Source organism: Dicentrarchus labrax, unplaced genomic scaffold (assembly GCF_905237075.1).
Source record: "Dicentrarchus labrax unplaced genomic scaffold, dlabrax2021, whole genome shotgun sequence".
NCBI classification, from domain to species: domain Eukaryota; kingdom Metazoa; phylum Chordata; class Actinopteri; family Moronidae; genus Dicentrarchus; species Dicentrarchus labrax.
In genome coordinates, this window is record NW_026136715.1 from 4,707,579 (window position 1) to 4,722,869 (window position 15,291).

General features: G+C 40.4%; 1 protein-coding gene across 3 annotated transcripts; it reads left to right on the forward strand.

The window, feature by feature from the left end:
• The first annotated feature begins 1,125 nt into the window (after positions 1-1,125).
• ttpal (tocopherol (alpha) transfer protein-like) lies at positions 1,126-6,289 on the forward strand. Of its 3 annotated transcripts, none has more exons than XM_051425668.1 (6): positions 1,126-1,198; positions 1,666-1,893; positions 2,647-2,890; positions 3,089-3,282; positions 3,604-3,714; positions 4,437-6,289. In XM_051425668.1, the coding sequence occupies exons 2-6, from the start codon at positions 1,684-1,686 to the stop codon at positions 4,713-4,715; spliced, it is 1,038 nt and encodes a 345-aa protein (XP_051281628.1). In that variant the 5' UTR covers positions 1,126-1,198; positions 1,666-1,683; the 3' UTR covers positions 4,716-6,289. The 3 variants fall into 3 exon arrangements, with proteins under 3 accessions (XP_051281628.1, XP_051281627.1, XP_051281629.1); XM_051425667.1 differs by lacking the exon at positions 1,126-1,198 and adding an exon at positions 1,214-1,511; XM_051425669.1 differs by lacking the exon at positions 1,126-1,198 and adding an exon at positions 1,327-1,504.
• The last annotated feature ends 9,002 nt before the right edge of the window (positions 6,290-15,291 follow it).

The following is a 15,291-nucleotide window of genomic DNA, read 5'->3' on the forward strand; positions in this document are numbered from 1 at the left end:
TTAAATAGCTGTGATTATAAGAGAGGAGTCTTCTGAAGAAAGAATGGGATTCTCTGAATAACAAATGGTACGACTTAATAAAGAAATCAGACATGTTGGATTGGTCTCTGGAGGGGGGAAATGGGTCCAACGTGGCAGTGCTGCTTGTTCACTGATAGCCTGATGCAATATGTTGCTTCAGACTGATAAAGTGCCATAAAATCATTATAGATAGCATTGATTCAAGACGGAGAGAGGTGGGGGCACTTCAAGGAGTTATTTCTACATTCAATGACAAAAATCCGTAGCTGATACTAATGAGAATGTGCTGCATTTAGACTCAAATACAGACTGAAATGACAAAACCAAGTGCTTCAGACATGAAAAATATCCGAGTAAAGTACTTTCTACAAGTACACTACTTTCTTACCATAACACCAAACACTTTCAGAAATATGAGTGTATTAGTTAGATGTATTATTATTAACTCTTCATTATAAAAAAAATCACTCTGAAGCAGAAAACATACCTGACAGATCTTGAGACGCTGGTTATTGACAGGGATGCAGAATGAGCAATATGCAGGCAAACTCTGCCATCTGCTGCATTCAAGTGTAATTGATACATCCAACCTGTTCGTAAAAAAGTGAAAAAGAAATGTAACCCTCTAAGTACAAATAGTTTAATTGATAACCTAAATACAGCATTAATTATGATTATGATTAAAAATATATATAATATCAATATTTTAATTATAAATACAGATAGATAGATAGAAATACAATCTCACTATAAAAAATAAAGGCTCAGTTTTTATTTTAATGCTGTTACGTGTTGTGGTAAATAAAGGCTTTAATGTTAGCGTGAATTTATTTATGTTTAGTTTGCAAGATGTGAAGTTCAGGTTCACCGAAAACTGTGTGAAAAGCTGTGAAGTAAAATCTTATCACGTACGTTAGTGAAAAGTGAGAATAACTTTTTCGAAGGAGTTTTATATAACATTTTAATAAACCCAAGGGACTCACAAAACACCCGCGAAAAACAACCTATTGTAACATTTGTTTGATTAATTTTGGCGCATATGTCTACTTTCCGAGGGACACCTAAAGGCATCACCACCATCAAAACAACAGACGTACGTACGTCCGCTCTAGCACGTCGGCGGTGGACCAATGAGAGAGCGCCATTTCTGTACCCGGAAAAAGGATTTTCCTGACAGGTCGGTTGTGATTTTTCTGACAGGTTTTTTTTTTTTTTTTTTGGGGGGGTCGTCGCAGCTGCATTTCTGATCACATTTCAACACTTTGCAATGGATGCTCACATGAGGCATCCATGTGTGTCCTAGTCGGTTAATGTTAAACGCATTTTCGGGTTGGTATTCAGTCATTATTCTGACCTGTCGCATCGGTTCTGCTCAGGATCCGGTTGTATTAGCCAGACTGTGTCGACTGAGGCTGTGTGGCTCAGATTGTGGGACAGATACAGAGTATATACGGGTTGTAGGGAGCCCTCCTTCTCCTCTCAGGTATCAGGTATCAGCTGAAGTGATATTACTGGATGTAAACTGTGTATGTGACAGCTCCCAACAGCTGATCTCCCTTTGTAGTGTTTTCATAGCCTCTCTGGTGACTCATATGTGTGTGTGTGTGTGTGTGTGTGTGTGTGTGTGTGTGTGTTGCTCTCCAGCTTAAACCCAGTCAGTCCATGGATGATCAGCATGAGTCCATCGATCTCAGGTCTCCCCCAGTGGACCCATCAGCAGCTGCAGGACACAGCTGGTTCCCCGGACCCCCTCCACCCATCTATACCTGCACCCTGACCCCCGAGCTGGTGGCCAAGGCACGGGAGGAGCTCCAGGAGAAACCAGAGTGGCGTCTCCGGGATGTCCAAGCACTGAGAGACATGATGCTGAAGGTTTTTTGACGTCTCATTCTGGTTTATGTGCGAGTAACAAGACTCTGTCCCACTCGAATTCTGTATTCTTTGATCACATATTTACTGTTTTAGATCATCAACAGGTTTTGTATTCAGCAGAAGAGAGGTAGGCTGAGAGTACGTGATATTTTCAATCTGTACACACTTAAAACTGATTATAATTATAGCATACAGTAAAGCAAAGGCATGCTTTAGTCTAAAGAAGAGACACATCTTCTTCAATCTTTGTTCCCAACAAATCCCGCAAAAATACTTTATGCCTTCTTGTTCCTGCTCACAATGTAAATCTTTAAAAGTCATTATTATATACTTCCTTTCCCCAAAACAGGTCAAATAATGTATATAATGCATATGCTGGTGTGTTCTTTATATTATATATAAATAATATATATTACCTTGCTTACAGTATTGCAATATATTGTAACCCCTGTAACGTTATAGTTACCATATCACCATGTTCTTGCCCTACTGGACACTTTAGTTTTTGGCAAATGTTACTTAAACAGAAGTAAATAAAGCGTCAACTAAAATAAACTACAATGACCATATTCATTGTAATGAAGGAATGTGTTACCCGCCTAAGATATATCAGGCTTAAGATATCTCCCGTTAATAATATTGCCGTTATTTTGAAGCGTTTTGTTTTGTTAAACACTCCATATTTAGCTGAATTTGACTGTTTTTTGGTGACTATTTGTCCGCTGAGCTCATATTTTTCCCCTGACTCTGCAGGAACAGCCCAATCTCAGGACCAGGTTGGACGACTCCTTTCTCCTGCGCTTCCTGCGGGCCAGGAAGTTTGACTATGACCGTGCCATGCAGCTGCTGCTCAACTACCACGCGGGCCGTAAGGCTTGGCCGGAGGTGTTCAAAGACCTGAAGCCGTCCACAGTGAAACACGTCCTGGACCTGGGCTTTCTCACAGTCCTGCCACAGCCGGACCCCAACGGAAGATACATCCTCTGTCTCCGGCCAGGTTGTTGTCAACTTTATTTCATAATTAAGCAGTTTTATGAACCACTCTGTGATAACTGTTTTCCATTTGTCTGTAACATTATCCAGCAGACCTCAAGCTCAGTGTGTTCATGCTGTGTGACTAATAGCCAGTTTCTGATTATTCTTCCAGGACGTGTCTTACTCATGATGTATTACTCAACTCAATCTCCATTTACAGGAAAATGGAAACCCAATGATTATCCATTTGTTGACAACGTGAGGGCCATTTATCTGACTCTGGAGAAGCTGATCCAGCCAGAGGAAACGCAGGTGAATGGCATCGTCATCTTAGCCGACTACACCGGAGTGGGCATGTCACAAGCATCCAATCCGGGCCCGTTCCTCGCCAAAAAGGTTGTGAGCATCCTCCAGGTGAGAAATTCTAACAGCTGATGATGTGATGACACTTTAATGCTTGAATTAAATGTATGTTTTTCTCTCTCTCTCTCTCTCTCTCTCTATATATACATATATATATATATATATAAATGCAGCATTTACTCAAAATGTAATTTTATTTTGTAATAATACAAAATATGAGAAACATTTTTTATGACAGTGGCTCTTGAGCACTGCCTGTGGAGTTTTGTAATGATTGCAGAGTGTGTAATATTTACAGAAGCACACAAAAACACAAGTGAAACGTTTGACAAGGACCAGCTGTGACTGTTCTGTTTCTCTTCTAATTCCCAGGATGGGTTTCCAATCAGAATCAAGGCTGTTAACATAATTAACGAGCCCAGGATTTTCAAAGGCATCTTCGCTATAATTAAGCCGTTCCTGAAGGAGAAGATGGCAGAGAGGGTAACTATTGTCCTTGAATAGTCTCTGGCTCTTTTGTGTTAAACAATGGACTATTTTGAATTGTGTGCCTCCCTTTTATCTGCCGCCCGGGCTCCAAAATAATCTATATAAGTCTATTTTCATCTGTGAAAATGGAAGGCCGAGCATTTTCCTTTCACAGGAATGAACTCAGACCACCAGAAACACAGCCCCATATCCAAAATCTCATGAGAGGAGGGAGGGGTTGCTTGGTTTTCATTTAATCCAGCAGTAATTGATTTTTTTTATTCATTTGGGGGCAGCGGAAACATGTTAGCATACAGTTGCTTATTTAAACAATCAGCAGATACACGACAGCATTAGCATTTAGACTCATGTGTCTGGCCACGTGGTGAGTCCAGTATTAACTCTAGGTTTGTAGCAGTGCCAGAGGAAAATATTGTGCTCTTAAGCTGCTAGATGCTCCACTATGTTCACCAGCCAGTCGCTAACTTTGTCTGTCTGACGTTTGGTGCTGGTCAGGGAACATTTTTAGAGCTTTTCTACTGAAAACAGCTTCCTGCTGCAGCTGAAAACTTGAGCTATGAGAGTAACCAGAGTGAACCGAAACAGTACATTCGTGTGCTGTAAAACTGCAGTGTGATAATTGTTTCTGGGTTCATTACTATGAGTGACACCTTTCACACAACATGAAATGCTGTTTCCAGCCACTGACACGGTGTCTGTGCTGTCTCCTCACGCAGTACATCCTCCACGGCTCGGACCTGCGCTCTCTGCACCGGAACATCCCCCGCTCGGTCCTGCCGGAGGAGTACGGCGGCACCGCGGGCCAGCTGGACATGTGTGCGTGGTCGAGACTGCTGCTGGACTGTGAGGAGGAATTTATAGTGGAGTTCTGCCAGCCGGATCCACTAGAGGGCGTGGTGCTCCCAGACTCCATGCTGTTTGAAGGAGAGCAGGCCAGCGGGCAGGATGACGACACCTTCAGGGGGCTGCGCTCTCAACTTTACTACTGTTACTGATGCACACTGCAGGTGCATACACTCCCGTCACTGAGAGGACATTTTTCTGTTTCATTTGAAACATGTGTGTAGACTTTTACAGGGCAAGTTGCCAATATTATACATGATTTATTTTACTAACTAAGCAGCAGTACTATAGGTGGATAGTCTTTTCTAGTTAACACGTAGCCCAGCATTTAACCGTCGTTCCAAGGCAGCTGCAGGCTCAGGCAAAGAGGCTTCAGACATGAGCAGATGCATGTTTAGCCATTGTAGGTGACCTCTATGAATTTATCACTATATATGACATTTTCTTCAGTAGTCAGGCACTCATATGTCATTGAAGCTGGTTTTACTGGATGCAATCATTCATCCTGCCCATCCTGGCTGTTAAAAGCTCCCTCCCTAAAGTGCTTCCTGTGTAAGAGATGACAGAATCCACAGTCCTCATTTTGTGTGTAGCTGAAGCTAAAATTAGGCTTCAGCAGTTCCACTTTCAGAAACACTGTCACACGAAAAACACTAACTTTTGAAGGCTCACTCTATTTGGCTAACTGAGACTGTTGAAACCTCATAACAGCTTCAGCTCCCTCGGTCCTGGAACGAGGACTGTGGATTTGTCCCCCTTCTCTTCCACTGGAAGCACATTAGGAAGGGATCTCTTCACGGCCAGTATGAACAGGAGGTATGATTACTGCAAGCGAAAACAGTTTCAGTGTACATATGGACATGGGGAAAATGTGAACCCATCCTTTTAATATGTTTCAGCGGAGGAAGAAATCTCAAAACAGCTTCTCAAACACACATTTCTTCAGTTTGTGTAGTTTCTGCATACCGGCAGTCAGACAGATACTGGCCATTAGAGTCTGTCTGCAGGTTACGTCACCCCACAACTCAACTCTAAAAAAGACAGTTTTTGTGTATGTAACCGTTTAATACATTGCCTTAAACTGTTATCAATCAGTAGATTTCCCACTGTGTCATAAATCATGTTGGATTTGTGTGTACCAAAGCAATATTATTTCAATGTGTATTCTCATCAGGGCTTGTCTTACATAAGAGTGGCTATACTTGGTAGTAAGTGGAAATAGATGGCTGAGAGAAAGAATAACATAATAGGTTTAATATCTAACTCATACGCAGTATTTCAGGGCCTTTGTTTCATTGATGCTTTAGTTTTCTCTGGCTTGAATCTTCTGAGAGGATTATTTTTTTTATTCTAAGTTCAGATAATCTGCCTTATGTTCTTTTTTTTTCTTTTTGTAAAACAACCTTTTCTGACCTGTTTGCCTGTGTTTCATCACTCAGTCTTAACAAGGGGCCATTACTCATAGCAGGAGTCACATGGGGAAGAGAACATTCAGTCCTGACTTTATAGACATGTGGTTTGCCAAACTTTTACACCAGGCCATGTACAGAAATGTGCAATAATGTTGGATCTGTATTCTTGCGGTAGCCCGAAAGCTAACTCAAATTATTTTTTTCAGTGTTTTTATATTTTTATTTTAAGCATGTCTGTGACTATAAGCTGTATTGTGTTGCAGGATATTTATCGTTGGTAGTGAAGACAGTAAAGTAAAAACTCAAACAGAGAAGTGCTATTTGTGTCTTGTTTGTGCTGCCGATGCTGTCGTTGGCAGAGGATGGTGGTATGCTGCGGCCTCTGGGGAAGTTGTGGGTATTTTCACAACATAATTGCGACTGCCTTGAGCAACGTTTCCCAACCTGGGTCCCCAAAGTCATCAGAAATACAGTGAGTGAAGAAGTAGTCAGATCTTTTACTTAGAAGAAGAGACTGTATTGTATTTGCATTCAAATTAAAAGAACAGAAGTCTTAAAGGGAAAATTGGCTTAAAGTTTTAAAGGTAAAAACACTATAATCTTCATCAAAAGAGGATTGTTGTATTGGATTATTAAGTGTGCCTAATAAACTGGCAACTGAGTGTATATTTTCTTATATTAGAAGGTTTAGCTGGTCCAGGTGGAGCAAAGTTTAAATATTATTAACATATAAGATTTAACATCACTGTTGGGTACTTTAATCTGTAACGGTGTGTCATATTTTATAGTATGATCTCATGATTTGTACAAAAAAATCTTCACTTGAAAAGTAACTGTCAGATAAATGTAGTAAAAAGTACAATATTTCCTTCTGAAACGTAGTAGAGTAGAAGTATGAAGTACAGTGGCAGTACCAGTGTGATTCAGTTGCAGATTGCAAACAACTGACCAACCCAAGGTGCTATGTAGAGCCAGTGTTTGGTTTGTCCAGTCTGGGCTACTGTAGAAACATGGTGGTCCAACATGGTGGCCTCTGTAGTAGATAAAATCGTCTTATTCTAAGGTAACAAAAACACAATGATTCTTATTTTCAGGTGATTATACACTAATGAAAACATACGTATGAATTGAAATGATTATATTATATTTCTGCCAATAGATCCTCCTAAATGTTACACACTGGACCGTTAAGTAAAGGTCAAGTACCAACCAATACGTATGTACAGTACATGAGAAATTAGATACAACAATGGAGAACTGTGTCTTGCAGTCAAGTTTAAAATAGGTTTGGTTAGAGAGCCTGCTGGTTTGATATTTGGACCATTTCCATCTGGAACGTTTACACAGAACTCATTAGTTTGTTTCTTTCATGAGATTTTGACTTTATTTTAACGCCACACAGCCTACACGGTTGGATATTGTTAGTCTTCTGTTTCCATGACATTCATTTAGTGAGTTTTTTTTTAATGATGTACTGTACACCCATGTTCACAGCAGTTCATAACAAAACAAAAAGGCAGAACAATTAAAGTTGCACTCCATTGATTTTACAGTTCGCTTTACTCATCCAAAAGGACGATTACTCAGCCTGTAAAAGGAAAAGCTCTATTATGTCTTCTGGAGGTAGCTTTCCAGAGTAAAAAATAATATATTACCCTGATGGTGTCATGTCATCGGGGTTATCTTGGCTTAAGCTTGAGACTGGTAGTGTGGGTTTTTTTTTTTTTTTTTAAAGAAGTGGGCATTTGTTTAATACTTACGGATGTTCAGAAGGTTCTTCCAGTCTCCGAACCATCTGGATGAAGAAATATCCAGTTTTCTTAACAAGCTGCAACTAAACAAAGATGACAGCTGACAATTAAATATATATTTGATTAATTATAGTCAAGTTATATTTTCATATAAAAGAGTAATTTCCTACATATGTAGAGTTTCAGCTTGAGAAACTAGTTAAAAATCTAGGACTATATTCAATATTATATCATCCAGATTGTTATAAACATATTTAATGATTCTGGAAATACCTTCAACAGCCTTTAAGTGTTAAAAACCAACTTCTGGATTTTTTTCCTTTGCTGCTTAGTTTTGACTCAAATCCAGGTTTGGGGAGTAACTGATTACATGTTACTGATGTTACACAATCAGGATACAAAAAAAGATAACTGTAATCAGTTACAGTAACAGAAAAAAGATGTAATCAGATTACAGTTACATTTAGTAAAAAGGGGGGATTACGAGCAGGATTACAATTTCTAATCAGTTTTTCATTTTTAAGGTGACATTGTTCTGTTCTTTTATAGAATACACATCATTTTATTATTATATATTTAATTTCTCTCGTCTTTATCTGCATATTTGGTCTTGAGGTAATCCAAAAGTAACGACAAGTAATCAAGTTACATTACTCACAATCAGGAAGTGTATTAGATTACATTGTTAAAGCCAACCCCCCCAACCCTGCTAAACATATAATCATCAGCGTAAATCAGAAGCACAAACTGGGATTAGGATGGGGTGTAATTAAAAGATCGAGTTGCATTGTGGGAAATGTAGGATCCAGCAGTTTTGGAGCTTAACCCATAACAACTGACTAAAAATCAGGATATCTTGGCATCTGCTGCTTCTTTTATTGACTCATCTTTTTTTTTCTGTGAGTCTGGGTCTGCAGCACTGAATTGTCGGAGTGCCCCTTTAACATTATGTCAAATGTAAATAAACTAACTAAAGTGTGTTTAACACTCCTCCATCACTGATGATCCCTCCAAGTTAATAAAAACCAACATAAGAAACATGTGATGGTAGTTGGTGGTGGTGGTGGGGGGGGGGTTCCCTGTGAGGAAAACCTCATCACTCGGGGTCTCTGGTGGTTTTGATGTACGACTAAATAAAGCTGCCGTGACATGAAAGCTACAATGAATCATCCCAAAAAGAAAAAAAAAGGAAAAAGAGAAAGCAGTATAATCTGTAAGTGTTTGATCTTCAGAGTGCAGTGTGCTGTTGGCTCCAGCCCACAGAGGAGTGGGAGCCTCCACTGCCTCGCTCTGATTGGCTCAGACACGACTAACTCCATTTTGGAAAACAGCTGTTTGAAGACACAACCTTTTTTTCTCTCGTTGTTTTTCCGACGGTATCCTGAGAAAGAAGGAGGAGAGGAAAAAAGAAAACACCTAAAAAAAAAAAAAAAAAACAGGCTTTTGAAAGACACACACACACACACACACACACACACACTTCTCCAGCTTCCTCTCCACACCAGCCTGCTCCAGTTTGTGCCCAGTTCGGGGTGCTGTGGTTGGTTTTTTTTTCTGTCCGACTGCCAGGAAACTTAACTGAGGATCCATGGTGTTAGATTTCCATTGTAACAAGTGGATAACAGGAGGCGACCCGACCAAGGTTAGTGTATTGCTCATATGTGTGCAGCGGGGGTGGGCAGCACGGCTTTCTTTCTCTCTTTCTTTCTTTCTTTCTTTCTTTCTTTCTTTCTTTCTGTGGATTTACATGCTTTAAAAAAAAAAAAAAAAAAAAGGTCTGGCAGTTATTGTATGAAGTGACCAACCGCAGGGGAGCTGCAGAGTCACGAAGCGACGCTTTCTACATGCTTCCAATGAGGCATTTCTGCAGCCTGCACAGCGAGCAGACAATGCATGTCCCTGCGCACCGTGCACACACCGCCTGCTCTGTCACACTGGATCCAAAATGAATCCGTCTCCTCGGTGTCAGATCATGTTTAAATTGCATTGTGCATGTTCATAATACTCAACATTTTTCCTCCTCAAATGGCATTCAAGTGCATCCATTGTGCGCCTGTGTGTGTGTGTGTGTTATTGTGTGTGTGTGTACAGTGTAAAGGAACTGGCATGCACGTCCTTCCCACACATTAGCTGCTGCATTCAGGGTAGCTAATGACAGCCTGGATCGCTTTTGAAAGCCCTCATCTCCTCCTCTCATCGACTGTGCTTTTTTTTCCTGTGTTTTTTCTTTTGCTCTGTCAATGCACCCAGCCCCCCCCCCTCACCCCCTCCTCACCCCTCACCCCTCATCCTTCTGTAAACACAAATCAACTTCGTCTTCTATTACCTAACTCGATAAAATCACAAGGCAGTTGATGGCAGAAGGGGTTTCATGCAGTAATAGCTGGTTGCTGAGAGAAGAAGGATCATTTCAGTGCAGGTTGCTGTTTTTTCCTCTGGAGGTGATTGTTGGAAGATGACAGGGCTGGATGGTGGATGGTGCTCAGAGATTCAGCAGCAGGCTGGTGGGGGAGCTGGGACCCCCCACTTTGCATGAGTGTTGCTGGGCAAGGGCCAGCGTTACTGGGCATGAGCACTGGTGAAGATAAATACTGGCTTCTTGCCTGCCTGTGGTGGTTTGCTTCACTGTCGACTGGCTGGCTGTCTGCAACCAAAACAGTGTTCTCTCTGAGCTCAGTCAGTGGTTAACATGTATTATAGACATTAAAATGCACCAGCAGTTCTGATTACATTAAAGTAGCGCAACTTGCAAGTGTTGCAGACAGTATTTCAGGACAGTGTCTTTATGACAGGGACAAGCTTAGCAAAAACAGGGTGATATGCAATGATTATTTTTTTTTTTTTAGCATTTCATGTCTCAGGGAAGCTATTGTACATCAGTGGCGACACTTTAAATTCCACATTTTAGAAAGAAAAGCAAGTCATGATTATCTTTATTTTTCCACTGATTTTCTCGACTAATTAATCCAAGATGATTGTGAAATCACAATTTCATCTGACCGACAACCCCCACAACCTGAAGATATCCAGTTAACTCTCACATTAGAAGAAGAAAAACCAGCTAATCTTGATAATTTACAAGCTGCAACTCGAATGCACCTCATGTTTGCATATTTTGCAAAGAGCTTGAGCTGAAGGTGAATCTGTCTGGCTGTACTTCGAAAGACAACATCATTACTGGACAGAATTTTGACATTGAAGAGCATATCATGTTTTTACACATTGGTGGCAGAAGCACGTCGTAGGAGATCAAGCCACCTGGTGAAGGTTTTGTCTGATCTGTACACATATCTGATGTCAGATATGGCCTTCTTTGGAATAGCTCTCTACTGCCTCGTCTCCCCTCTTTGTACTGGCTAACCAAACATGGTCTGCTATCCTTCAAAATGGCCAAGAGGGGGGTGGAGAGCAGCCAGAACAGAGAGCGCAGTGATGCAAGAAAACCCCAGCTACTAGAGAGAGACACATGCCCCGCTGACCTTGGACAGAACCCTGCAGAACCTTCCCTCCCGTGTTTCAATCATATTTACTGAATCAAAACAAGTCTGCAGAGAGGAAAAGGCAGATTGCTTACTATTGAGGGTACATGCACTCGTGTTTTAGGCTATTTTGAAGGCTCGTCCTCGGGGGCCTTTGTGGGTTATGCCACATCTAATCTGTGACACCAGTTATTCAGAAAGCGGCTAGATCATGAGTAATCAGGTCATGCTAGTACAGTTCTGATTATCTGCAGTGCTGCATGACCAACACCGTTCTCCTCCTCCAACTCCTTCAGCAAATAGAAGTCGTATCTGCTCCTGGTGAGGGCTGCCAACAATAACATGATTACCCTGAGAACATTTGGACCCTTATATCCCTGTGCTGAGAGCCTGCATTAATGGCACCCCCCCCGTCAGACAGCTTTCTCTGTATCCCACTAGTGGTCCGACTGCAGGTTTAATGGGCTTTTCCTCAATATGTTGTAATATGCATAGATTATTGAATTTCCTGCTGAGAATACTGTTCTTTAATACGAACCTGAGGCAGCTGGATTCAAAGCTTTTCTGCAACAAGGACGAGACATTACATCCTTTAGATAAAAATAGCAATCTATTCTCAGAATTGGTTCAAGTCCCTTCTAGATTTCTTTGAGATTATGTCCACAGTCAGTCACCTGCCCAGAGACCTCCCCATGCTAAAGATAACAGGGATCAGAAAACAACAGTTTGTAGTCCATAACAGAGCAGCAGGGCTTTGGTACCATGTGAACACACTGCTCAGGGTCTATTTTTGTATGCGTCCCTCTGTGCAATCATCGGTTTAATGTGTACATATTTTGTGGACAGGGATTTGTCGGTTCAACTGCGTTGACCTCCAACCACATTCTTTGCCCTGTGTGCAGAGGACTTAAGCTCCTCTGTTTTTAGCTCCCTGACTTCCCCAGAAGGAGAACAAATGAGTGCCATCACCGCGGCCTTTAGTGTCTCATGTGCCAGACAGAAAAGGATTTCTGATACACAAAGAAATGCCAGTCCAGAGAGTCTCAGGTTGGAAGATTAGAAGATTATTTACTCGGCTCAGGTTTCACTGATTGTGTGGTATTTTTACAGTCTACACAGGAATATGGAGTTTTTGTACAATGTAAATTAAAGCTCCATGTACACTTAATTAGATTTTATTTTGTGAGAAATGTTGGCGTGGTTTTATTTGAGGAATCACTATGAGGCGCTATAAACTACATCTGAGATTATCTTCCTGACGTTTAATAACAGTGATTGAGTATCACCACCGATGAGGATTCACAGGTACGTTCAATGAAATAATGATACAGGTGCTATTATTAGCCACAGCCGTAGGTAATGGTCGTGTGTAATTAGAGCCGCTCTGTCGGATGAGATGTGCAGGTGTGCCACGATTGGTAAAATCGCACTGCTTCTTTGTATCTCTTTTAATTAACCGGTCTAACAAGTGGTGAAGCAGGCTGAAGTTTTAATATGAAAACAGGTGATTATGAGCATGTCTACACCAATTTGTGGTTAGAGGTGTGCCGGTCGACTGGTTGTTCTATAAACCGCAGTGAAACCTTTACGCATCAGTGCCTGGAGTCCAAATCTATGTACAGAGCACCGTAGTCAGAGGACAGTAGTCAGAGGTTAAATTCCTCTTTGAACGATGATTGTTTCTCGATTTAATTGATTGCTCTATAAAACATAAAAAAAACTGTGAAAAATGTCACAATTTTCTGGAGCTCAAGGGAACTCACTGACTCTCTGAACAACAATATTCCCTTTTCTTTATTGTAAGAGAAGGAAATGTATAAACTCCTCACATTTGAGAAGCTGAGATTAGGCATGAGACAATAATAAATATGATTCACGTTATTAGCACAATAATGATCAAAATATGCTTAAAAATCTTAAAATGGCACTAAAACATACTGGGATCACTTTACCTTTTTGTTAAGTAACAAAAATTTTTATGCATCACAGATAGGACACCTCAGGTTGCAGCGGTATACCGATACTATGGTTTACAGTGGTATGAGACTTGACAGTTATCATACCGGGTACATTTGCTTATCTACAGTGTTAGAATTTTCTGTATTAGAACAAACAAAACAATAATAATAATAAAAAATAAGTAATTTTATCAGCTTTGTCTTAAAGACGCAGTCAGTTTTGCGAGCAGGTGCGTGACGATAGAAACACTCGGGGACAGACCGATGGACCAATCAGACCAATGGGAGAGCAGGAGGCGGATGCTCCAAATAGGACAAATAAACCAATTCATGTCCTTGCAGGGTCACAAGGGTTGTATGTAAGGACTGAGACGCGGGTTTGGAAGATACTGAAGATCCTGACAGACAGTAGAAAAGATTATTCTCCAGGAATAGTCTTGAGTAGTTCCTTTGGACGTCTTTATATGCTGTGAAACTGGGTCACCATTGAAATATACTCTAACCACTGTGAATACAAACTGACCACAGCCACTGCCACTCCTAACTCAATATGCCCACCGGGAACGAGTGTGTCAAAAGATAGATTCACTTAAATGTTTGGTAGCTTTTATTCCAACTGGCACAGGAAATGGCATACTGACCCAGCCAGTTTTTAAAATGGCTTCTTCCAGTTATAGACTGGAAACCAGTGGCTGGAACCGCCCGCAACCATGCAAACACTAAATGACTGCAGAAAATGGCTGAATATTACATATCCATTAGTTATTACTACATTTATAACACCCAAATGTATGCCCTGATGTCTTCCCTCTTCTTGATAATTGCCATTGTTTGGCGAGGTTGCCCTTCAAAGTGGCAACCCATCTGTTTTTCAGCATTAAGGCACTTGATTTAATGTAGTTACGCCCTCTTACTTCAGCTGGATTGGGCCACGGCGTCAGCATACATTTCCCAGATAGGGTTGAGGTGTTGAATAAACACTGTTTTGAGTCTATTTGGTTAGAGAATTTTTAATCAAGCCTTATTATGTAAATGGAGTCTCATCCATGTGAATTGGTTTGGAATTAAAGTAGACATGTCCTTTTTCAGTCAACGGTGATTTGATGAGAATCTCTCTTGAAAATGAGGTTTAATTATTTTAGATGGAGTGGCCCATTTCAAATTCCATGTGATGGGAATAAAGTGCTAAAATCATTGAACTTTAAAAGTGACTGGAGAGAAAAAAATGCTTGAGGGTGAAAGGAGCAACATGACCTTTAGTGTTTGACAGGGAATCATGAGCTTGTGATCTGCTTTGTGCTTTGATTTGATCCACTTTGGGAATTCTCAGGCTCAGTTTGCTGTAAAATATTTGATTGTTTTTCTTGAAAAGGTTTTCATCCAGATCCCAGAGGAGGGGGAACGATGAGCTCTGTTGATGGGAGGCTGCTCGCTGGAATTAGAGAGCAAATCGTTGAATCATTGTCATTAAAATTCACTTGACATTGACTTATTAGGAGTATATCCCATTTCCCGTTCTGCTGCTGGAGGAAATTAAATGTGTTAATTACTCTTAATAAGACAAATAAATCGGTATTGTTTCATGGCCTGAAGGTAAACTCTACGTGATGACTCAATTGTTTAACAGAAGGCTTTACTCGGGACTTCTCAAATTAAACTCTGCTGACTGCAGTGGAATATAGCTATAATAAGTAAAATCAAGTGCTTCATTTTATGCCACTTTATACTTTCACTCCACTTCATTTCAGAAGGAAGTATTGTATTTTTTATTTGACTATATTAATTTGACATCTCTATTTCACATACAAAACATTGCATAACCTTTATAAAATACAATAAAATGAAACATGTTAAAGATGTTTTCAGTTTTTTTTGGGCTTGTGACCCTGTGACCTTGTAAAAAAAACACTAGTTGGGGTCTATTGTCAGATTTTTAAGTCACACATACAGAGTAACTCCCCCTCTAAACTTCTCTGAATTGTTTAAGGCCCAAAGAAGTAAAATGATAAAAGGGAAAGAAATGTGAAAGATTAGAGAAAAGTCCAAAAACAGTGTACATTTTGTGTTTAGAACTTTGTTTACCCCTCAGATTTCCCTTTGTGATGCAGCTGCAATGATTCATCAATTA

What these genes read in the sequence shown, in the direction of transcription:
- ttpal (XM_051425667.1), top strand. Translation starts at nt 1,332, where the DNA reads ATGTTAAACGCATTTTCGGGTTGGTATTCAGTCATTATTCTGACCTGT. An exon ending in TGAGAGACATGATGCTGAAG is followed by an intron (nt 1,894 to 2,646) that starts GTTTTTTGACGT and finishes CTGACTCTGCAG; the next exon opens with GAACAGCCCAATCTCAGGAC. An exon ending in AGGAGAAGATGGCAGAGAGG is followed by an intron (nt 3,715 to 4,436) that starts GTAACTATTGTC and finishes CTCCTCACGCAG; the next exon opens with TACATCCTCCACGGCTCGGA.